Source organism: Cherax quadricarinatus, chromosome 51 (genome assembly GCF_038502225.1).
Source record: "Cherax quadricarinatus isolate ZL_2023a chromosome 51, ASM3850222v1, whole genome shotgun sequence".
Classification (NCBI taxonomy): domain Eukaryota; kingdom Metazoa; phylum Arthropoda; class Malacostraca; order Decapoda; family Parastacidae; genus Cherax; species Cherax quadricarinatus.
In genome coordinates, this window is record NC_091342.1 from 6,930,869 (window position 1) to 6,957,279 (window position 26,411).

General features: G+C 41.7%; 1 protein-coding gene across 6 annotated transcripts in view; it reads right to left on the reverse strand.

Moving 5' to 3' along the window:
- LOC128694685 (HORMA domain-containing protein 2-like) overlaps window positions 1-26,411 on the reverse strand; it is a 68,139-nt gene that overhangs the window by 21,141 nt on the left and 20,587 nt on the right. For 5 of the 6 annotated variants that reach the window (XM_070095745.1, XM_070095746.1, XM_070095743.1 and 2 more), the window contains exons 7-11: window positions 12,968-13,053; window positions 12,233-12,343; window positions 8,746-8,836; window positions 8,119-8,187; window positions 2,688-2,842 (exon numbers count right to left, since the gene is read on the reverse strand). In XM_070095745.1, the coding sequence (XP_069951846.1) occupies window positions 2,688-2,842; window positions 8,119-8,187; window positions 8,746-8,836; window positions 12,233-12,343; window positions 12,968-13,053 (512 nt within the window). The remainder of the gene's footprint in view (window positions 1-2,687; window positions 2,843-8,118; window positions 8,188-8,745; window positions 8,837-12,232; window positions 12,344-12,967; window positions 13,054-26,411) is intronic. The other variant, XM_070095744.1, reaches the window with a different exon arrangement.

Consider the following 26,411-nt stretch of genomic DNA (forward strand, 5'->3'; position numbering starts at 1 on the left):
CACACTCCACCAATATTCAAAACACAACCTACTCACCATACAAAACATCCATACTTATTATTGCACTTATTACATACATAGAACACCTAACTCTGATATTAACCCTCCCCTCAAACATCTCCTTGCCAACCTCAACAGAACACATGACCATAATACAAGGCACAGATCACTCTTTGATGTTCCTCGTGTCCATCTCACGCTATGCAAAAACTCAATGCACATAAAAGGCCCTAATATCTGGAATTCATTACCTGTAAATATAAAAGAAACACTACCTGTTTATAAATTCAAGTCTCTTCTCAAAGTTCACTTACTCACTCAAAACCAAATAAATACTGAATAACTGAACCATATAAATTGTATATCCTAAATGTTACTCACAATTATATCACACAAATGTTAAACCTAACTTTGTTATTTTTTTAAATACACTACCTAACAGATTACTCCATTCTACTGAATGTATAGCAAGGCATGCAACCATAGGACCTGTCTTTGTAATTCTCATTTGTATTTTATAGTTATCTGTTTACAATAATGTCTTATCACTGATTTCATCATTGCTTAGTTAATCTTAAGTTAATTTTAAGCCAGCCCGTAATGCTATGCATATAAGTGGCTTTGGCATGCTGCTCTTACCTGTATTTTTTGTACCTCTGTTTGTATGCTAAAATTTCTAAATAAATAAAAATAAATAAATAAATAAATAAATAAATAGTACATACTATAATAAGTGAGTTTGAGAATGCCACCATGAGATGGCAGAGCATAGCTCATTTCCAAAACATTCTGAAACTGATTAAGAAACAAACCTCCTTTAACAGTTTTTTATTGAAACACCTTGTAGATGAAAGTGTGAAAAGCATGGAGAAAAAGCCAAAAATCAGTGAATAGTGAAGCGAGATAAAAATAAAAATTTTAGCAGTTAAGTTCAGTGATAAAGTGCAGCATTAAGAGTGTAGCAATTAAGTGATTAAGCGATAGAAAAAGGACAAAATGAAATGAACTCCTGACAGCATACACCGCTCTGCCTATCTTTTCCACCGTCAACCTTCGCCAGCATTTTTTCACCAAGGTACGTACATCAGTTTATTTCTACAATATGTTTTCCTTATGAAAGTAGTGATCTAATGCAGTTAGCCTCACAAACTCCATTTTCTCTTATACTAACACCTCCGAAGACGTTTTCATAGCTGGAGCGAGAATGCCTGCGACCACTCTCCTCCACTGCCACCACCACTTGCAACATACATAATGACATATTTGCAGTTAGAATGATAACAAATTCTCACTACAGGCAGCACACTCCACCAATATTCAATACACTAAACCTACTCACCATACAAAACATCCATACTTATTACTGCACCTATTACATACATAGAACACTTAACTCTGATATTAACCCTCCCCTCAAACATCTCCTTGCCAACCTCAACAGAACACATGACCATAACTCAAGGCACAGATCACTCTTTGATGTTCCTCGTGTCCATCTCACACTATGCAAAAACTCAGTGCACATAAAAGGCCCTAAAATCTGGAATTCATTACCTGTAAATATAAAAGAAACACTACCTGTTTATAAATTCAAGTCTCTTCTCAAAGATCACTTACTCACCCAAAACCAAATAAATACTGAATAACTGAACCTTATAAATTGTATATCTTAAATGTTTCTCACAATTATATCACATAAATGTTAAACCTAAAACCGAATCTAACTTTATTATTTTTTAATTACACTAACTTTATTATTTTTTAATTACACTACCTAACAGAATACTTCATACGACTGAATGTACAACAATGCATGCAACCATATGACCTGTCTTTGTAATACTCACTTGTGCTTTATAGTATCTGTTTACATTAATGTTTTATCACTGATTTCATCATTGCTTAGTTAATCTTAAGTTAATTTTAAGCCAGCCCATAATGCTATGCATAGTATAAGTGGCTTTGGCATGCTACTCTTATCTGCATTTTTTTGTACCTCTGTATGTGTGCTCAAATTGTTAATAAATAAATAAATAAAAAAATAAATAGAGTGTATACATGTATCAGGTTTCTATGTTATTTAAACTGTTTATTAAGTCATATTAGATGAATTGTGATAGATAAATAAGCCACAGAGTTGATATTAGCGTTATTTTGTCATGCCTCCTGAGAGCAGGAATTCCTCTGATACGGATTAATGCCATTTCAATTAATTTAACCCCTAAATGGTCCAAACGTATATATATACGTTCTCTCGCGTAGCGCCCCAAACGTATATATACGTTTTCTTTGTCATTCATTCAACATTGCCCTGATAAGCCTGATCGCCTAGATATGAGAGAATGGGTGTGCACACTCACTGTGCACCATATTAAAATAATTGGGGATGCCTGGGTACCATATCCTCTTTTTTCCTATTAAAAAAAAAAAAAAAAAAATTTTTTTTTCTCAAAAAATTTGGGGCGCTACACGAGCGAACGTATATATACGTTTAGACCGTTTAGGGGTTAAATGAGGAAAATTGACTCAGCATACGAGCAAATCAGGATACGAACAAGGTCACTGAACGGATTAAGTTTGTAAGCCGAGGTTCCACTGTATCCCCATAATAATAAAATCAGTTCTCAACCCTATAATCTAAATTAGTTTCTCCTATGGTGTTAACAACATTATGAAGAGAACTTAACTGCATGTTGACGAAAATCACAAAGAGTACATTTAATCATGGGTCCATCCTCACGGCACACACCACAAGGGCATCGAATCACATCCTCTCTTCCAAATAAGGAGTGAAGAGAGCATGTTTTAGATGTGTTGAACTGCCTGACTAAATTTTGATCACCTAGAAGAAAAATAAATAAAATAAATAAATACAGTATTTTATTTCCACATAATACATATGGTAGTTTTTTACAAAACTGGATGACATTAGATGGTCTACATAGAGTCCTTGGTAATGCAGAATATTTCAGGGAAACTTAAACCTAAGATATGCTATTTTTTTTTTAGCTTTAGAATATTTACTTTATTTTTTACTTAATTCTAACTATAGATTCACTACAAATCTTATGATTACAAGCATTGATCCTGATACCAACCTCTTATTTAATGACTTAAATGATTCAAACAGTTACTGTAATTACTACACAGCAGAACAATCAAAGGCACTTCTCAGAGCCAACAACAACATAACTATCTTTAACTACAATATCAGATCTTTAAGCAAGCATTATGATGACCTCCTAGCATTACTAAATTCCTTGCATGCCAATATGTCCATCATTACACTAACTGAAACCTGGCTAAAGCCTGATACTACAGATGTCTATGCCATTCCTGGTTACACAGCCATACACAACTGTAGGCCAGACCAACAAGGGGGTGGCACTGCTATATACTACTCAGACCAACTAGAATGTATCACTAATACTTACACAAGGGATGAACATGGGGAATATATAATAGCTAAATTCAAATCCAAATACCTACAAAAACCTCTCACAGTGATAAACATCTACAGAGTTCCACAATCAAACATTAGCCAATTTAGTCAAAACCTAGGAAGTATGATAACTGATGCACGCATGAACAAAGATCACTTACTACTCTCAGGTGACTTCAATATAAATCTCCTGCAAGACCAGGACCCACACGTTACTGAATTCACAAACACAATGAGTAACTGCATGTTGCTACCAACAGTAACAAAACCTACAAGAGTTACAGAGACTAGTGTTTCCCTACTTGACCACATCTGGACCAACACCATATCCCCTTTAAAATCAGGCATAATTACAGATAATACCACAGACCATTACCCTACTTTCCTCATAACAACTCTTGGTAAAATACCCCAAGACACTACTAAAGTCACCTTCAGACTTCACAATGAGGCAGCCATTAATAACTTCACAACAGCAGTAACAAACATTGACTGGCACATTGAGCTAGAAATCTATACAGATACTGACGAATGTTTTAATAATTTTCTAAAAAAGACCCAATACCTTTATAACAAGCACTGCCCTAAAAAAACTAAACAGATGACAGCTAAGAGACTGAACAGTCCCTGGCTAACACCCAGCATTCTCAAATCCATAAATACAAAACACCGATATGAAAAACAGTACAGAATGGGTCACATAACCAGAGACCAAACAAAACGTTACTCGTCAATCCTAACCAGCCTGATAAGAAGGGCAAAAAAATTGTATTATGAGAACAGATTATCCAACTTACGAGGTGATATAAAAAAGACCTGGAAGACCCTATCAGAAATTCTGGGAACAAAAAAGATATCACGACATAGCGAAATAAAATTAGCAAAATCAGATGAACCCCAACTCCCACCAACAGAAACAGCAAACAGACTCAATGATTTCTTCTCCACTATAGGTCAAAACCTTGCCAATAATATCCCAAGCTCAGATACCCCACCAAATGACTACCTCACTGGCAACTACCCGAACACACTGTTCCTAGCTCTGACTAACCCATACGAAGTCTCCCTTATTATCAACGCACTGAAAAACAAGGCAGGAGATTTAAATACCTTACCACCCTTTATATACAAAAAAGCGTCACAAGTACTATCACCAATCATTGCAACACTCTTTAACAAATCCATTGAATCCTCCACCTTCCCTACAGTTCTCAAAATAGCAAGGGTCACCCCGATCCATAAAAGAGGAGACCAAACAGAGTTGAATAACTATAGGCCAATATCCAATTTACACCCTCTCTCAAAAATCTTCGAAAAATTAATTCATAAACGAATCCACTCCTACCTCATCTCCCATAACATTCTCAACCCCTGCCAATTTGGATTCAGGCCTAATAAAAATACTAATGATGCTATTATACACATGCTAGAACATATATACACTGCAATAGAGAAAAAAGAAGTTCCACTGGGGATCTTCATTGACTTACATAAAGCTTTTGATACAGTTGACCATGACTTGCTCCATGTAAAATTGTCACACTATGGTATTAGAGGGCACTCCCTCAACTACCTCAAGTCTTACCTCAGCAACAGAAGCCAATATGTGTACGCAAATGGGGCAAGCTCTTCCGCACAACCAATTACAGTTGGTGTCCCACAGGGAAGTGTCCTTGGCCCTCTTCTCTTTCTCCTATACATAAATGACCTACCAAATGCTTCGCAATTACTCAAACCCACACATTTTGCAGATGACACCACATACGTCTTCTCTCACCCGAGCCCAGTCACGCTAGCCAATACTGTAAACACCGAATTACAGAAAATATCTACCTGGATGAGGACTAACAAACTTACACTAAACATTGACAAAACCTACTTCATTCAGTTTGGTAGCAGAGCTACAGATGTACCTCTTAACATAACGATAAACGGATCACCTATCACAAAGCTAACAGAGGGAAAATTCTTAGGAATCCACCTCGATAATAGACTCAAATTTCATACACATATACAACAAATTTCTAAGAAAATTTCCAAGACTGTAGGCATACTATCGAAGATACGGTACTATGTTCCACAGTCAGCCCTCCTGGCCCTTTATCAGTCTCTTATTTACCCCAATCTCACCTATGGAATTTGTGCATGGGGTTCAACAACAACTAACCATCTCAGACCACTAATTACCCAACAAAAGGCTGCAGTTAGAATGATAACAAATTCTCACTACAGGCAGCACACTCCACCAATATTCAAAACACTCAACCTACTCACCATACAAAACATCCATACTTATTATTGCTCTTATTACATACATAGAACACTTAACTCTGATATTAACCCTCCCCTCAAACATCTCCTTGCCAACCTCAACAGAACACATGACCATAATACAAGGCACAGATCACTCTTTGATGTTCCTCGTGTCCATCTCACGCTATTCAAAAACTCAATGCACATAAAAGGCCCTAAAATCTGGAATTCATTACCTGTAAATATAAAAGAAACACTACCTGTTTATAAATTCAAGTCTCTTCTCAAAGTTCACTTACTCACTCAAAACCAAATAAATACTGAATAACTGAACCATATAAATTGTATATCCTAAATGTTACTCACAATTATATCACACAAATGTTAAACCTAACTTTGTTATTTTTTTTTAAATACACTACCTAACAGAATACTCCATTCTACTGAATGAACAGCAATGCATGTAACCATAGGACCTATCTTTGTAATACTCATTTGTATTTTATAGTTATCTGTTTACAATAATGTCTTATCACAAATTTCATCATTGCTTAGTTAATCTTAAGTTAATTTTAAGCCAGCCCGTAATGCTATGCATATAAGTGGCTTTGGCATGCTGCTCTTACCTGTATTTTTTGTACCTCTGTTTGTATGCTAAAATTTCTAAATAAATAAATAAAATAAATAATAGAACATTACAGAACATAAAACAACAATGCACATACTTACACGTATACAGACACTAAAAATGGACAAAGAATAAAAGTACTGTAACTCTAGCGAAGAAATATACAAACAACACAGGATTAGTTGACATGTCTAAGCTATGTTTTAAAAAGCCAGTCACCTGCCAATCACAGTTTTAGTAGTCTTGATTGGAGAAGACCGTGGTTTGTGAAGGGACCCTCTAAGTATATACGATTCACAAAAAAACAAGAGTACCTGGAGTATACCTCGAGAGAGTTCCAGGGGTTAACTTCCCCATGGCCTGGTCTGTGACCAGGCCTAATGGCAGATCAGGGCCTGATCAACCAGGCTGTTACTGCTAGTCACATGTAATCCAACGTATGAACCACAACCCAGCTGGTCAGGTATCGACTGTAGGTGCCTGTCCAGTGCCTGCTTGAGGACAGCCAGGGGTCTATTGCTAATCCCCCTGATGTATGCTAGGAGACAGTTGAACAGTCTTGGGCCCCTGACACTTAGTGTGTTGTCTCTTATCATGCTAGTGGCACTCCTGCTTATCATTGGGGGGATGTTGCACTGACTGCCAAGTCTTTTGCTTTCGTAGGGAGTGATTTTCGTGTGCAAGTTTGGCACTAGTCCCTCTAGGATTTTCCAGGGGTATATAATCATGTATCTTTCCCTCTTGCATTCTAGGGAGTACAGGTTTAGGAACTTCAAGTGTTCCCAGTAACTGAGGTGGTTTATCGCAGTTATGAATGCCATGAAGGTTGTCTGTACATTTTCTAGGTCAGCAATTTCACCTGCCTTGAAAGGTGCTGTTAGTGTGCAGCAATATTCCAACCTAGATAGAACACTGGTACTGATCAAAAGTGACTATTGTAAGCACTTGATATAACAAACCCCAATATAAAATTATAAGTAAAATACATTGATTAAATTGTACTTTTAACTCTTTTATTTTCAATGTTTACTGCAGTATATCTGAGGAAGAGGGGTTGTTGAGGTGGTTTGGTCATTTAGAGAATGGATCAAAGTAGAATGACATGGAGTGTATAAATCTATAGAGGAAGGAAGGAGGGGTAGGTGTCGTCCTCGAAAAGGTTGGAGGGAGGAGGTAAAGGGTTTTGTGGGCGAGGGGTTTGGACTTCCATCAAGCATGCGTGAGCGTGTTAGATAGGAGTGAATGGAGACGAGTGGTATTTGGGACCTGACGAGCTGTTGGAGTGTGAGCAGGGTAATATTTAGTGAAGGGATTCAGGGAAACTGGTTATTTTTATATAGCTGGACTTGAGTACTGGAAATGGGGAGTACAATGCCCGCACTTCAAAGGAGGGGTTTGGGATATTAGCAGTTTGGGGGGATATGTTGGATATCTTTATACATATATGCTTCTAAACTGTTGTGTTCTGGGCACCTCTGCAAAAACAGAGATTGTGTGTGAGTGAGGTGAAAGTGTTGAATGATGATGAAAGTATTTTCTTTTTGGGGATTCTCTTTCTCTTTGGGTCACCCTGCCTCAGTGGGAGACGGCCGACTTGTTAAAAAAAAAATTACAGTATACAGTACAGTACAGTAGAATACTTTAGTGCATCTTTTTTTGCTTTTTTTTTTTAACATTTCAATATAACAGACACACTATATAGTACATACATTATATGAAATATTTAATTTATCTGTATAAAGTTCAAGCATGTAAATCCAAAATTCAAAAGCAGACAGATAACAATGATTCTTACTCTGTGTGTTTTCTCCTCTAACATCAAATGGAAAATCTAAAATGTGCTTCTTCTTCCTCATTCTTGATGCTGCAAGAGAAGAATGATTATTTTGAGACACTTGTATGAGGAATAACACAGAATAACAATAAGGTGTCCCATCTATTACCATTTTCAAAAATCATCATTTAGGTGTCACATAGTTTGATTACTAGTGCACTCAGCTTACACACTGAGGTCCAGGGGTCGATCCCCATGATGAGTGGAAAACATTAGGATGTATTTCCATAAGACACCTGCTGTCCCTGTTCGCCCATCAGTAAAATGGGTACCTGGGTGTTAGTCAACTGGTGTGGGTCGCATCCTGGCACAAAACTGACCTAATATGCCCGAAATGCTCTGCATAACAAGCAGCTTTCTATATAGTAGTATGTCATTGATGTCAGCTAGGCCTGTGGACCTTGTACATATACATGTACAATACTTGTAGAAATAAAGATATTATTATGATTATTATTATCATTTTTATGTTTGTCATTTTTTCTATGCCCTACTGTTTACTTTCTTGTAATGAAACGTCAAACATTTTCTCAACTGGATATCTCAGCTCTACATATGTATATGTTTCATACAGAATGCATTACTTACCTCTTTCTGAGTAGTGTATTTCAGGTTCATAGGAAGGAGTCCAAGAAGAGTTTTGTTGTTTGTCATTGTCATTTGAAGAATTCGATGACAGCTGTTTGATATTGTTAAAAAAAGATTAACTTAAACAAAATATTTGATAACAGTTAACAAGTTTTTTCAGAATACTGCCTGGGTTATTTATTTATTTATTTTTATTTGGACATGATACATAGTTGTACAAAGAAATATTGTGATTGGGTGTACATGCCAAAAGCCCCTTGTATGCAGAGCATTATGGGCTGGCTTAAAATTAACTTAAGATTAACTAAGCAATGATATATTCAGTGATAAAAATTACAGTAAACAAATTACAACATGACGTACAAATGAGTATTTCAAATATGAAGCATTAAAGTTGTACAAATTTGTAGCATAGCAATGTATAATATACTCCGATCAAATCGAATAAAATCAATAATTTGTAGTGCAGAAACAGGTCATATGGTCATTAGATGAGTTACTGTGCATTCAAGAGAATGGAGTATTCTATTAGGTAATGTAATTAAAAAAAAACATAGTTTGATAGGGTCACAGGTTATACATTTATGAGATACAGTTAATCAGCCTTCATTTAGTTGTGGGTGAGTAAGTGGTTTTTAAGAAGAATCTTGAATTGATAAACAGACAGTGTTTCTTTTATATTCACAGGTAATGAATTCCAGATTTTTGGGCCTTTTATGTGCATTGAGTTTTAAATAGTGTGAGATGGACACAGGGAACATCAAAGAGTGATCTGTGCCTTGTGTTATGGTCATGTGTTCTGTTGAGGTTGGTAAGGAGAAGTTTGAGGGGTGGGTTTATATCCGAGTTTAGTGTTCTATGTATGTAGTAGGCACAATAATAAGCATGGATGTTTTGTACAGAGAAAGTTTAGAGTTTTGTATATTGGTGGAGTATGCTACCTGGAGTGGGAATTTGTTATCATTCCGACTGCAGCCTTTTGTTGGGTAATTAATGGTCCAAGATGATTTATTGTTGTTGAGCCCCTTGCACAAATTCCATAGGTGAGATGGGGGTAAATGAGTGAGTGATATAGGGCCAGGAGGGCTGACTGTGGAACACAGTACCATATCTTCAATAGTATGCCTACAGTCTTGGAGACTTTCTTGGAAATTTGTTGTACATGTGTTTGAAATTTGAGTCTATTATCAAGGTGGACTCCTAAGAATTTTCCCTCTGTGAGCTTTGTGATAGGTGATCCGTTTATCATTATGTTAAGAGGAACATCTGTAGTTCTGTTACCAAACTGAATGAAGTAAGTTTTGTCAATATTGAGAGCAATTTGTTAATCATCATCCAGGTAGATATTTTCTGTAATTCGGTATTTACAGTATTGGCTAGTATGACTGGGCTCGGGTGAGAGAAGACGTATGTAGTGTTATCTGCAAATAGTGTGGGTTTGAGTAGTTGCAATGCATTCCGTAGGTTGTTTATGTAAATGAGAAAGAGAAGAGGGCCAAGGACACTTCCCTGTGGGACACCAACTGTAATTGGCTGTGTGGAAGAGTTTGCTCCATTTGTGTACACATACTGGCTTCTGTTGCTAAGGTATGACTTTAGGTAGTTGAGGGAGTGCCCTCTTATACCATAGTGTGACAATTTTATGTGCAACAAATCATGGTAAACTGTATCAAAAGCTTTACGTAAATCGATGAAGATCCCCAATGGGACTTCTTTTTTCTTAAGTGCAGTGTATATTTGTTCTAGCATGTGTAAAATAGCATCATTCATATTTTTATTAGGCCTGAACCCAAACTGACAGGGGTTGAGTATGTTGTGGGAGATGAGGTAGGAATAGATTCGCTTATGAAGTAATTTTTCAAAGATTTTAGAGAGAGGGTGTAAGTTGGATATTGGCCTATAGTTATTCAAGTCTGCTTGATCTCCTCCTTCATGTATTGGGGTGACCATCGCTATTTTGAGAACTGAAGGGAAGGTAGAGGATTTAATGGATTTTAAAGAGTGTTGCAATGATTAGTGGCAGTACTTGTGAAGCTTTTTTGTATATAAAGGGTGGTAAGGTATTTAAATCTCCTGTCTTGTTCTTTCGTGTGTTGATAATAAGGGAGACTTCTGCTGGGTTAGTCAGAGCTAGGAACAGTGTGTCTGGGTAGGTGCCAGTGAGGTAGTCATTAGGTGGGGTATTTGAGCTTGGGATTTTACCCGCAAGGTTTTTTCCTATAGTGGAAAAGAAAACATTGAGTCTGTTTACTGTTTCAGTTGGTGGGAGTTGGGGTTCATCCGGTTTTGTTAGTTTGATTTTTCTGTTTCCTGATATCTTTTTTGTTCCTAGAATTTCAGATAGGGTTTTCCAGGTCTTTTTTATATCACCTTTTAAGTTGGATAATCTGTTCTCATAATGTTATTAAAATTATTTGTAAGGTAATTATTTGAATGATAATCCAAATAAAAACATAGATTATTAATAGACACATATGACAACAGAAAATGAAAAGTCACAATACCATGTTCAGAACAATATACAAATAACTTGCACTTATGTAGATAAATGGTTCAGAGAACTAACAAGTTGATAAATTAGACACATGTGCAACACTTATATATCTTTATTGTGGAAACATTTTCCCACACAGTGGCATCATCAGTCCAATACAAGTAAGAATGGTGAAGCTCAAAAGGAGTTTGAGGTAATCAGTCCCTCAGCTTGAAATCAATGTAATCAATCTATCAATCTTGATAAGAATACAGCATATACACAAAGAAGGGGACTGTATACTGCAGACAAGTGAGGTAAAGCAGTTGTAGGCACTGCCACCTTGGACAAATCTGAAGACAGAAGTAGATTTCACAACATCTTGGGATCTTGACACATGGAATTCTAGGCTTGTCTAAGCCTATCGTCATGACCTACTTCCACCTGTGGATCTGTCCAAGGTAACACCACCTATGACTGCTTCACCTCACCCGTCTGCAGTACATAAGCATCTTCTTCATGCATATGTTGTATTCTTATCAAGATTGATGGACTGATTACATTGACTCCAGGCTGAAGAACTGATTACCTCAAACTCTTGATCTTCACCACTCTTCTTTGTATTGGACTAATGAAGCCACTGTGTGGCAAAACATTTCCACAATAAAGATACCCAAGTGTTGCACATGTGTCTAATTTATCAAGTTGCACTTAGGAAAGGAGGAAACTTATGACAACATTTCAATATGACTTGAACCGCTGACAAGTCACAGTGTGACTTATCAGTGGTCCAAGTTGGGCTGAAATGTCATCATACAGCTAGTTGAGTGTAAAGGCCATTTACAGAGATGGAAGAAATACAGAATAAGAGGTGGGACGAAACACCAGCTCAAACTATTGAACAGTTGCTTAAGAAAAATTTCACTTGAGGACCAATTAATCAGTTTCATGTAAAATGAAACATACTAGGTGAGTAGATAAAAAAAAAAAAAAAAAATTAAAGGTAATACAAACCATGCACTGGGTGTTAGGCTGAACATCAGGAATTTCAGTAGCATAACTGCTAATGTATGTAGTAGTAACTTTAAGCTGCATTTTGTGATATAATGTTTGCACATTACCAGACTGAAAAGAATAAAACGTTAAAATACAAAAAATACTAAACCATACACTCCACCTGCCAGACAGTGATGGAGATGGAATGTATGACGATGAAAGTGTTTCTTCTTTTTCAGGTCACCCTGCCTCGGTGGGAAATAGCAGATGTGTTAATAAAGAACAGACCATTCAGTATGCTAATTGGTCTACTATCCAGGGAGAAGAATAAAAAGGCACAATACTGTGACTGGAAAAATACATAAAAAACCTGCACATAGGAGAAAGAAGCTCATGGTGATGTTTCAATCCGATCTGGACCAATGACTAGTCGATGTTTCAATCCGATCTGGACCAATGACTAGTCAAACTATTTGCAGGTTATTTGTGTATGTACTATCCAGTTAAAAATCTTAAATGCACCTTGTGCATGCACATATCATAGCTGTTATACAGTACTGTAGGAAATGCAGAGTTTTAGCTGAGATGCACTGCTATGGCAAGGAAGTTGGTACAAGAAGCTCTTGTTTGCACAATTACCTAAACACAGAAAGAGGAAACATTTGAAAGTACACTGCTACAGTACTGTACCTTCAAATGTTTCTGACAAATGGGCAGAATGACTTTTGATAAATATTCATAATATGCACTCACTATTATGTTAACAGCATTGGAAGGAAACTTGGCTTGAAGGGTTACAACGGGCAAGAAACCAACAGGTTCATAGTCTGATGGAGTCACTGTAACAAGGAAAAAAATTATGAGGAAGCAACCAACAACAACAGCAGACAAACAGATCAAAAATAAATATGGAAAAATCATAAGATTATACCAAAATAAAGCTATATGCAAGTGAGAGACAGACACCACTATGTGACCATTCATGACAGTGCCTCAACCAATCAACATGTGGGTGGACCAAGGCAGTGCCCTGGATCTTCTGCTTTGTAAATGAGTTGTCTCTGAATTCATCAGTTTTATTGCATTCCAGCAAGGTTTACATTTAGTTATTGATACTGTTACCTCCCAGAGATACTTGTAACAAGCCAGGGCCTGGTAGTAGATAGATATAGTGTTTGCCGAAATTGTTCCATGGTAGTATAACGAACATGCTAAGGGGTTTTCAACCTGGGTTGCGTACCTCAGAGGTATGCAACATCCGTCACTTACATATTTCTTTATATTTTAATTCGCTTCATTTATCCCATCTAAGAAATTTTATCCTACCTTACTGTTTGAAAATCTGGCCCTAGTTAAACTATACTACCCCCAGGGTTTAACTCAGTAACTGACTGACATCCAAGGACAGCATATACCCAACTAGTGTTGGATACGCAGGGCCAGCTAAATTAACACCCCTTCATTACTAGGCTCCTTACAAACACACATATAAACACAAACGCATACAAACATGCACAAATACACATATGCACATGCACACATAGCATAGTTTTAAGAAGAGACATGATAAAGCTTATGGAGACAGAAGAGAGTGAACCTAGTGGTGGCCAGTGAAGAGGCAGGGCCAGGAACTGTGACTTGACCCCTGCAACCACAAATAGGTAAGGACACACCAGGAGCTGTGACTTCGACCCCTGCAACCACAAATAGGAATTTTGATGAGCTGGAGAGAGGAGACAGCGGAGAAGAAAGTGATTACAGAGCGGGAACGCTTCACTCTGGAGGTCCCAAGGTGGTAATTGCAGTGATGTATAACCCACCACAGAACAGCAGGAGACCAGGGCATGAGTATGACCAGAACAATAGAGTGATGGTTGACACACCGGCTGCAGTGGCCAGAAGAGCTCATGCATGCAGGGCAAAGCTCCTGATCATGGGCGACTTTAACCACAAGGAGATCGACTGGGAGAACTTGGAGCCACATGGGGGCCAAGATACATGGAGGGCTAAGATGATGGAGGTGGTACTGGAAAACTTCATGTACCAACACGTAAGGGACACTACAAGAGAGAGAGGAGAGGATGAGCCAGCAAGACTGGACTTAGTATTCACCTTGAGCAGTGCAGATATTGAGGACATCACATATGAAAGACCCCTTGGGGCCAGCGATCATGTGGTTTTGAGCTTCGAATACACAGTAGAGCTACAAGTGGAGGGGGAAGCAGGAAGGCCAGGACAAATGAAACCAAACTACAGGAAAGGGGACTACATGGGAATAAGGAACTTCCTGAACGAGGTTCAGTGGGACAGAGAACTGGCAGGGAAGCCAGTTAATGAGATGATGGAATATGTAGCAACAATATGCAAGGAGGCTGAAGAGAGGTTTGTACCCAAGGGAAACAGGAATAATGAAAAAGCCAGGATGAGCCCATGGTTCACCCAAAGGTGCAAGGAGGCAAAAACCAAGTGTGCTAGGGAATGGAAGAAATATAGAAGGCAAAGGACCCAGGAGAATAAGGAGAGCAGTCGTAGAGCCAGAAACGAATATGCACAAATAAGAAGGGAGGCCAAACGACAATATGAAAACGACATAGCAGCGAAAGCCAAATCTGACCAGAAGCTGTTATACAGCCACATCAGGAGGAAAACAACAGTCAAGGACCAGGTAATCAGGCTAAGGAAGGAAGGAGGAGAGACAACAAGAAATGACCATGAAGTATGTGAGGAACTCAACAAGAGATTCAAAGAAGTGTTCACAGAGGAGACAGAAGGGGCTCCAGAGGGACAGAGAGGTGTGGCACATCACCAGGTGCTGGACACGGTACACACAACCGAGGAAGAAGTGACGAGGCTTCTGAGTGAGCTATATACCTCAAAGGCAATGGGGCCAGATAACATCTCTCCATGGGTCCTGAGAGAGGAAGCAGAGGTGCTATGTGTACCCCTAACAACAATATTCAATACATCTATCGAAACAGGGAGATTGCCTGAGGCATGGAAGACAGCAAATGCAGTCCCAATCTTTAAAAAAGGAGACAGACATGAAGCACTAAACTACAGACCAGTGTCACTGACATGTAAAGTATGCAAAGTCATGGAGAAGATTGTCAGGAGAAGAGTGGTGGAACACCTAGAAAGGAATGATCTCATCAACAGCACCCAACATGGTTTCAGGGACGGGAAATCCTGTGTCACAAACCTACTGGAGTTCTATGACAAGGTGACAGAAGTAAGACAAGAGAGAGAGGGGTGGGTGGATTGCATTTTCTTGGACTGCAAGAAGGCGTTTGACACAGTTCCACACAAGAGATTAGTGCAAAAACTGGAGGACCAAGCAGGGATAACAGGGAAGGCACTACAATGGATCAGGGAATATTTGTCAGGAAGACAGCAGCGAGTAATGGTACGTGGCGAGGTGTCAGAGTGGGCACCTGTGACCAGCGGGGTCCCACAGGGGTCAGTCCTAGGACCAGTGCTGTTTCTGGTATTTGTGAACGACATGACAGAAGGAATAAACTCTGAGGTGTCACTGTTTGCAGATGATGTGAAGTTGATGAGAAGAATTCATTCAATCGAAGACCAGGCAGAACTACAAAGGGATCTGGACAGGCTGCAGACCTGGTCCAGCAATTGGCTCCTAGAGTTCAATCCCACCAAGTGCAAAGTCATGAAGATTGGGGAAGGGCAAAGAAGACCGCAGACAGAGTACAGTCTAGGGGGCCAGAGACTACAAACCTCACTCAAGGAAAAAGATCTTGGGGTGAGTATAACACCAGGCACATCTCCTGAAGTGCACATCAACCAAATAACTGCTGCAGCATATGGGCACCTGGCAAACCTCAGAACAGCATTCCAACATCTTAATAAGGAGTCGTTCAGGACCCTGTACACCGTGTACGTTAGGCCCATATTGGAGTATGCGGCACCAGTTTGGAACCCACACCTAGCCAAGCATGTAAAGAAACTAGAGAAAGTGCAAAGGTTTGCCACAAGACTAGTCCCAGAGCTAAGAGGTATGTCCTACGAGGAGAGGTTAAGGGAAATCAACCTGACGACACTGGAGGACAGGAGAGATAGGGGGAACATGATAACGACTTACAAAATACTGAGAGGAATTGACAAGGTGGACAAAGACCAGAGACTGGACACAGCAACAAGGGGACACAGTTGGAAGCTGAAGACACAGATGAATCACAGGGATGTTAGGAAGTATTTCTTCAGCCACAGAGTAGTCAGGAAATGGAATAGTTTGGGAAGAGATGTAGTGGAGGCAGGATCCATACATAGCTTTAAGCAGAGGTACGATAAAGCTCATGGTTCAGGGAGAGTGACCTAGTGGCGACCAGTGAAGAGGCGGGGCCAGGAGCTTGGACTCGACCCCTGCAACCTCAACTAGGTGAGTGCAACTAGGTGAGTACACACACACACACACACACACACACACACACACACACACACACACACACACACACACACACACACACACACACACACACACACACACACACAAATGAAAGAGCTAAGCTTTATGTGGAGGCCCTAACAAACAACAACAGAGCCCAAGGAAAGCCGAGAAGGAAAAATGACAGGCCACTGAGCCCAAGTACATTAGCCAGTGAAACTGATGAAAGGAAAGCTGCAGTGGAGGAAACCAAATTAAATGAGGGGATACACAGGGATATGCAGTGGGAGAATGAAAGAGTGAGGTCAGTCTTTGTGTATGGGCTCCAGGAAGTCGAAGGGGAAACATATGAAGCAAGAAAACAAGGGGAAAAAAAAGCAATTGAAAGCATCATGAAAGCAATAGGAGAAGACGATATGACCCAGCTGGAAAATTTTCGGAGAATAGGGGGGTTTGTAAAAAAAAGAACCCGGCCAGTGAGAGTGACCTTCAAGGCAGAAGCGACTCGGACCAGGATACTGCAGGAGAAAGCACGATTAAGGGACATGACGGCATACAGGAGGGTGTATCTCGACCGCGACAGAACACAAGAAGAAAGGAAGAAACTGAGAGAGATGGTACAAAGGCGAAAGGAGGAAAGAGAGGGGATGGAGAAGACAGACAGGAGATCCCAGACCCAGGAAGAAGATCTAATACAGCCTCCCTCACAACTTTCTATAGAAGCCTCCCAACCAGGTCAACCCCAGTGCAACCAAACACTCTAAATCAAAACACCCATGCCACATCCAATGCCCCCACCCACTACATTACAAACTTCACCCCCACAGCAACAACCCATAGTTCCTTACCAGGTCTCCCACTTCCCCAACCCCAATATACTTCCCAGACCACAGTCTTAGAAAAGAAGTTGAAGGTGTGGTATACAAATGCAGATGGAATAACAAACAAGTATGAGGAGTGGCACGAAAGAATCAAAGAGACATCCCCAGACATAATAGCACTCACAGAAACAAAACTCACCAGAATAATAACAGATTCAATCTTTCCATCCGGATATCAAATCTTCAGGAAAGACAGAGGGAGGAGAGGGGGAGGAGGAGTTGCACTGCTCATTAAAAACCAGTGGGGTTTTGAGAAAATGGAAGGAATGGATGGCATGGGCGAAAGGGACTACTTAGTAGGAATAATCCAGACTGAGGGACATAAGGTGATAATTGCAGTAATGTACAACCCACCACAGAACTGCAGGAGGCCAAGAGAAGAATACGATGAGAGCAACAGAGCAATGATCAACACACTAGCCGAGGTGGCCAGGAGAGCACACATGGGGGGAGCAAAGTTACTAGTTATGGGTGATTTCAATCACAAGGAGATTGACTGGGAAAACCTGGAGCCCCATGGGGGTCCCGAAACATGGAGAGCCAAGATGATGGATGTGGTACTGGAGAACCTCATGCATCAACATGTTAGAGACACTACCAGAGAGAGAGGAGAGGATGAACCAGCAAGGTTGGACCTTGTATTCACCATGAGTAGTTCGGACATCGAGGGTATCATGTATGAAAGGCCCCTGGGAGCTAGTGATCATGTGGTTCTGTGCTTCGACTACATAGTTGAGCTCCAAGTGGAGAGAGTAGCAGGAATAGGCTGGGAAAAACCAAACTACAAAAGGGGGAACTACTCAGGCATGAGGAACTTCCTTCAAGACATTCAGTGGGAGAGGGAACTGACAGGAAAACCAGTACAAGAAATGATGGACTATGTAGCAACAAAATGCAAGGAGGCAGAGGAGAGGTTTGTTCCCAAGGGAAACAGAAATAATGGGAAGAACAGAACGAGTCCTTGGTTCACCCAAAGGTGTAGGGAGGCAAAAACTAGGTGTACTAGAGAATGGAAAAGGTACAGAAGACAGAGAACTCAGGAAAATAAAGAAATCAGCCGAAGAGCCAGAAACGAATATGCACAGATAAGAAGGGAGGCTCAGAGACAATATGAAAATGACATAGCATCAAAAGTAAAGACTGACCCGAAGCTATTGTACAGCCACATCAGGAGGAAAACAACAGTCAAGGACCAGGTAATCAGACTGAGGAAGGGTGATGGGGAATTCACAAGAAACGACCGAGAGGTATGTCAGGAGCTCAACACAAGATTTAAAGAGGTATTTACAGTGGAAACCAGTAGGACTCCAAGAAATCAGAACAGGGGGGCACACCAGCAAGTGCTGGATGAGGTACATATAACCAAGGAGGAGGTGAAGAAGCTGCTATGCGAACTTGACACCTCAAAGGCGGTGGGACCAGACAACATCTCTCCGTGGGTCCTTAAAGAGGGAGCAGAGATATTGTGTGAGCCATTAACAAAGATCTTCAACACATCATTTGAAACTGGGCAACTCCCTGAGGTATGGAAAATGGCAAACGTAGTCCCAATTTTTAAAAAGGGAGACAGACATGAGGCACTAAACTACAGACCTGTATCCCTAACGTGTATAGTATGCAAGGTCATGGAGAAGATCATCAGGAGGAGAGTGGTGGGGCACCTGGAAAGAAACAAGTGTATAATTGACAACCAGCACGGTTTCAGGGAAGGAAAATCCTGTGTCACAAACCTACTAGAGTTTTATGACAAGGTGACAGAAGTAAGACAAGAGAGAGAGGGGTGGATCGACTGCGTATTTTTGGACTGCAAGAAGGCTTTCGACACAGTTCCTCACAAGAGGTTACTGCAAAAGCTAGAGGACCAGGCACACATAACAGGAAAGGCACTGCAATGGATCAGAGAATATCTGACAGGGAGGAAACAACGAGTCATGGTACGCGACGAGGTGTCAGAGTGGGCGCCTGTGACAAGCGGGGTTCCACAGGGGTCAGTCCTAGGACCTGTGCTGTTCTTGGTATACGTGAACGACATAACGGAAGGGATAGACTCAGAAGTGTCCTTGTTTGCAGACGATGTGAAGTTAATGAGAAGAATCGAATCGGACGAGGATCAGGCAGGACTACAAAGAGATCTGGACAGGCTACAAGCCTGGTCCAGCAACTGGCTCCTTGAATTTAACCCTGCCAAATGCAAAGTCATGAAGATTGGGGAAGGGCAAAGAAGACCGCAGACACAATATAGTTTAGATGGCCAAAGACTGCAAACCTCACTAAAGGAAAAAGATCTGGGGGTGAGTATAACACCGAGCATATCTCCTGAGGCGCACATCAATCAGATAACTGCTGCAGCATACGGGCGCCTGGCAAACCTACGGATAGCGTTCCGATACCTCAGTAAGGATTCGTTTAAGACTCTGTACACCATCTACGTCAGGCCCATACTGGAGTATGCAGCACCAGTTTGGAATCCACACCTAGTCAAGCACGTCAAGAAATTAGAGAAAGTGCAAAGGTTTGCAACAAGACTAGTCCCAGAGCTACGGGGATTGTCCTATGAAGAAAGGTTGAGGGAAATCGGCCTGACGACACTGGAGGCCAGGAGGGTCAGGGGAGACATGATAACGACATATAAAATACTGCGCGGAATAGACGAGGTGGACAAAGACGGGATGTTCCAGAGATGGGACACAGACACAAGAGGTCACAATTGGAAGTTGAAGACTCAGATGAATCAAAGGGATGTTAGGAAGTATTTCTTCAGTCATAGAGTAGTCAGGCCATGGAATAGCCTAGAAAGTGATGTGGTGGAGGCAGGAACCATACATAGTTTTAAGGCGAGGTATGATAGAGCTCATGGGGCAGGGAGAGAGAGGACCTAGTAGCAATCAGCGAAGAGGCGGGGCCAGGAGCTGTGACTCGACCCCTGCAACCACAAATAGGTGAGTAGAAATAGGTGAGTACACACACACACACACACACAACACACACACACACACAACACACACACACACACATGCAACACACACACAACACACACACACACACACACATTGCCAGACTCACACATACACTCCCCCCCTGACATCTCACTCCTTCACCTGATCCCTCCCCTCCCTTTTTCACCCTCCCCCTCCCCACCTCTCCCTCCTTCCCCCTCTCCCTCTCCCACTTGCTTCACTCTCCTTCCCACTACTCTCCCACATAGCCACAGTTCCTCTTCTACCTCCCCTCCCCCACACTCTGACATACACAATACTAACCTAACATACAGAATTACATAGGTTTCCCACTCTGAGGCAATCAGGATAAAACAAAAATGGGCTGCCAGAGAGCAACAAGAAAAACCAAGGGACAGGAGGAGGAAACTGCAAAGGAAGATTGGGCAGCAGAGCTCACAAAAAGGGAACATGAATGGGAAAAGAAACTAGAAGAACTTAGCATGAGAATGGAAGAGAGGATAGACATGGAAAGCAGGAAGTGGGAGGTGCAAGTCAAAGCAGCAGAGGCCAGGATACAGAGTTTAGAAGAGGAACTGAAAAATCTGAAACAGCCTTAAGAACTAAAGAACATTTTGGGATTGACAACAGAGACTGCTACCTCAGTCACAAATAAGGGGACTGTAGGGAAAGAAGGAGCAAAACAGCATGTAGAAGCTCAATCAGTGGAGACTGTAGTAAATGAAAGAGCTAAGCTACATGTGGAGGCCCTAACAGACCACAGCAGAGCCCAGGGAAAGCCGAGAAGGGAAAATGACAGGCCACTGAGCCCAAGTACATTAGCTAGTGAAACTGAAGAAAGGAAAGCTGCAATGGAGGAAATCAAATTGAATGAGGGGATACACAGGGATATGCAGTGGGAGAATGAAAGGGTGAGGTCAGTCTTTGTGTATGGGCTCCAGGAAGTTGAAGGGGAAACATATGAAGCCAGAAAACAAGGGAAAAAAAAGCAATTGAAAGCATCATGAAAGCAATAGGAGAAGACGACATGACCCAGCTGGAAAATTTTCGGAATATAGGGGGGTATGTAAAAAAAAAAGAACCCGGCCAGTGAAAGTGACCTTCAAGGCAGAATCGACTCGGAACAGGATCCTGCAGGAGAAAGCACGATTAAGGGACATGCCGGCATACAGGAAGGTGTATCTCGACCACGACAGAACACAAGCAGAAAGGCAGAAACAGAGAGAGATGGTACAAAGGCGAAAGGAGGAAAGAGAGGGGATGGAGAAGACAGACAGGAGATCCCAGACACAGGAAGATCAAATACAGTCTCCCTCACAACTTCCTATAGAAGCCTCCCAACCAGGTCAACCCCAGTGCAACCAAACACTCTAAACCAAAACACCCATGCCACATCCAATGCCCCCACCCACTGCATTACAAACTCCACCCCCACAGCAACCACCCATAGTTCCTTATCAGGTCTCCTACTTCCCCAACCCCAATACACCTCCCAGACCACAATCTTAGAAAAGAAGTTGAAGGTGTGGTATACAAATGCAGATGGATTAACAAATAAGTATGAGGAGTGGCACGAAAGAATCAAGGAGACATCCCCAGACATAATAGCACTCACAGAAACAAAACTCACAAGAATAATAACAGATTCAATCTTTCCATCCGGATATCAAATCCTCAGGAAAGACAGAGGGAGGAGAGGGGTAGGAGGAGTTGCACTGCTTATTAAAAACCAGTGGGGGTTTGAGAAAATGGAAGGAATGGATGGCACGGGCGAAAGGGACTACATGTACTTAGTAGGAACAATCCAGTCTGAGGGACATAAGGTGATAATTGCAGTAATGTACAACCCACCACAGAACTGCAGGAGGCCAAGAGAAGAATACGATGAGAGCAACAGAGCAATGGTCGACACACTAGCCGAGGTGGCCAGGAGAGCACACATGGGGGGAGCAAAGTTACTAGTTATGGGTGATTTCAATCACAAGGAGATTGACTGGGAAAACCTGAAGCCCCATGGGGGTCCCGAAACATGGAGAGCCAAGATGAAGGACGTGGTACTGGAAAACCTCATGCATCAACATGTTAGAGACACTACCAGAGAGAGAGGAGAGGATGAACCAGCAAGACTGGACCTTGTATTCACCTTGAGTAGTTCTGACATCGAGGATATCATGTATGAAAGGCCCCTGGGAGCTAGTGATCATGTGGTTCTGTGCTTCGACTACATAGTTGAGCTCCAAGTGGAGAGAGCAGCAGGAATAGGGTGGGAAAAACCAAACTACAAAAGGGGGAACTACTCAGGCTTGAGGAACTTCTTTCAAGATATTCAGTGGGAGAGGGAACTGACAGGAAAACCAGTACAAGAAATGATGGACTATGTGGCAACAAAATGCAAGGAGGCAGAGGAGAGGTTTGTTCCTAAGGGAAACAGAAATAATGGGAAGAACAGAACGAGTCCTTGGTTCACCCAAAGGTGTAGGGAGGCAAAAACTAGGTGTACTAGAGAATGGAAAAGGTACAGAAGACAGAGAACTCAGGAAAATAAAGAGATTAGCCGAAGAGCCAGAAACGAATATGCACAGATAAGAAGGGAGGCTCAGCGGCAATACGAAAATGACATAGCATTGAAAGTCAAGACTGACCCGAAGCTGTTGTACAGCCACATCAGGAGGAAAACAGTCAAGGACCAGGTAATCAGACTGAGGAAGGGTGATGGGGAATTCACAAGAAACGACCGGGAGGTATGTCAGGAGCTCAACACAAGATTTAAAGAAGTATTTACAGTGGAAAGCAGTAGGACTCCAGGAAATCAGAGCAGGGGGTGCACCAGCAAGTGCTGGATGAGGTACATATAACCAAGGAGGAGGTGAAGAAGCTGCTATGCGAACTTGACACCTCAAAGGCGGTGGGACCAGACAACATCTCTCCGTGGGTCCTTAAAGAGGGAGCAGACATTGTGTGTACCATTAACAAAGATCTTCAACACATCATTTGAAACTGGGCAACTCCCCAAGGTATGGAAGATGGCAAATGTAGTCCCAATTTTTAAAAAGGGAGACAGACATGAGGCACTAAACTACAGACCTGTATCACTAACGTGTATAGTATGCAAGGTCATGGAGAAGATCATCAGGAGGAGAGTGGTGGAGCACCTGGAAAGAAACAAGTGTATAATTGACAACCAGCATGGTTTCAGGGAGGGAAAATCCTGTGTCACAAACCTATTAGAGTTTTATGACAAGGTGACAGAAGTAAGACAAGAGAGAGAGGGGTGGATCGACTGTATTTTTTTGGACTGCAAGAAGGCCTTCGACACAGTTCCTCACAAGAGGTTACTGCAAAAACTAGAGGATCAGGCACACATAACAGGAAAGGCACTGCAATGGATAAGAGAATACCTTACAGGGAGGCAACAACGAGTCATTGTACGTGACGAGGTGTCAAAGTGGGCGCCTGTGACAAGCGGGGTTCCACAGGGGTCAGTCCTAGGACCTGTGCTGTTCTTGGTATATGTGAATGACATAACGGAAGGGATAGACTCAGAAGTGTCCTTGTTTGCGGACGATGTGAAGTTAATGAGAAGAATCAAATCGGATGAGGATCAGGCAGGACTACAAAGAGACCTGGACAGGCTACAAGCCTGGTCCAGCAACTGGCTCCTTGAGTTTAACCCTGCCAAATGCAAAGTCATGAAGATTGGGGAAGGGCAAAGAAGACCGCAGACACAATATAGTTTAGATGGCCAAAGTCTGCAAACCTCACTCAAGGAAAAAGATCTGGGGGTGAGTATAACACCGAGCATATCTCCTGAGGCGCACATCAATCAGATAACTGCTGCAGCATACGGGCGCCTGGCAAACCTACGGATAGCGTTCCGATACCTCAGTAAGGAGTCGTTCAAGACTCTGTATACCATTTACGTCAGGCCCATACTGGAGTATGCAGCACCAGTTTGGAATCCACACCTAAACAAGCACGTCAAGAAATTAGAGAAAGTGCAAAGGTTTGCAACAAGACTAGTGCCAGAGCTATGGGGATTGTCCTACGAAGAAAGGTTGAGGGAAATCGGCCTGACGACACTGGAGGCCAGGAGGGTCAGGGGAGACATGATAACGACATATAAAATACTGCACGGAATAGACGAGGTGGACAAAGACGGGATGTTCCAGAGATGGGACACAGACACAAGAGGTCACAATTGGAAGTTGAAGACTCAGATGAATCAAAGGGATGTTAGGAAGTATTTCTTCAGTCATAGAGTAGTCAAGCCGTGGAATAGCCTAGAAAGTGAAGTAGTGGAGGCGGAAACCATACATAGTTTTAAGGCGAGGTATGATAAAGCTCATGGAGCAGGAAGAGAGAGGACCTAGTAGCAATCAGGAGCTATGACTCGACCCCTGCAACCACAAATAGGTGAGTACAAATAGGTGAGTACACACACACAAAACTAAGTGCTCTAGAGAATGGAAAAAGTACAGAAGGCAAAGGACTCAGAAAAATAAAGAGATTAGTTGACGAGCCAGAAACGATATGCACAGATAAGGAGGGAGGAGCAGCGGCAGTATGAAAACGACATAGCATCGAAAGTCAAGTCTGACTCGAAACTGCTTTACAGCCACATCAGGAGGAAGACAACAGTCACGGACCAGGTAATCAGGTGAGGAGCTCACAAGAAATGACTAAGAAGTCTGTGAGGAGCTCAACATGAGATTTCAGGAAGTATTTACAGTGGAGGCTGAAGGGACACTGGGAAGACAAAATAGTGGGGGTACATCAACAAGGGATATACCAACAAGTGTTGGATGAATTACACACAACTGAGGAGGTAGAGAAGCTCCTAAGTTACCTTGATACTTCAAAGGCAGTGGGACCGGACAACATCTCTCCATGGGTCCTTAGAGAGGGAGCAGAGACACTACGTGTGCCACTAACCAAAATCTTCAACACTTCCCTTGAAACTGGGCAACTACCTGAAGTATGGAAGAAGGTAAATGTAGTCCCCATCTTTAAGAAAGAAGACAGAAATGAAGCACTAAATTATAAACCAGTGTCACTGACGTGTATAGTATGCAAAGTCATGGAGAAAATTATCAGGAGGAGAGTGGTGGAGCACCTGGAGTGGAACAAGATTATAAACGACAGCCAGCAGGATTCATGGAAGGCAAATCCTGTGTCACAAACCTACTAGAGTTTTATGACAAGGTAACTGAGGTAAGAAATGAGAGGGAGGGGTGGGTTGATTGCATTTTCTTGGACTGCAAGAAGGCCTTCAACACAGTTCCTCACAAGAGATTAGTACAGAAGCTAGAGGAACAGGCACATATAACAGGAAGGGCACTGCAATGGATCAGAGAATACCTAACAGGGAGGCAACAGCGAGTCATGGTCCGTGATGCGATCACAATGAGTGCCGGTGACGAACCGGGTCCCACAGGGGTCAGTCCTGGGACCAGTGCTATTCTTGGTATATGTAAACGACATGATGGAAGAGATAAACTCAGAAGTGTCCCTGTTTGCAGATGATGTGAAGTTAATGAGGAGAATTAAATCAGATGCGGACCAGACAGGTCTACAAAGAGAAATGGAGACAGGCTGGATGTGTGGTCCAGCAACTGGCTCCTAAAATTTAGCCCCGCCAAGTGCAAAGTCATGAAGATCGGAGAAAGGCAAAGTAGACCGCAGATAGAGTATAGGCTAGAAGGCCAAAGACTGCAAACCTCACTCAAGGAGAAAGATCTAGGAGTGAGTATAATACCAAGTACATCGCCAGAAGCACACATTAACCAGATAACTGCTGTGGCATATGGGCACCTGGCAAACCTGAGAATAGCGTTCTGGTACCTCAGTAAGGAATCGTTCAAGACTTTATACACTGTGTATGTCAGGGCCATACTGGAGTATGCAGCACCAGTTTGGAACCCACACCTGGTCAAACACGCAAGAAATTAGAGAAAGTG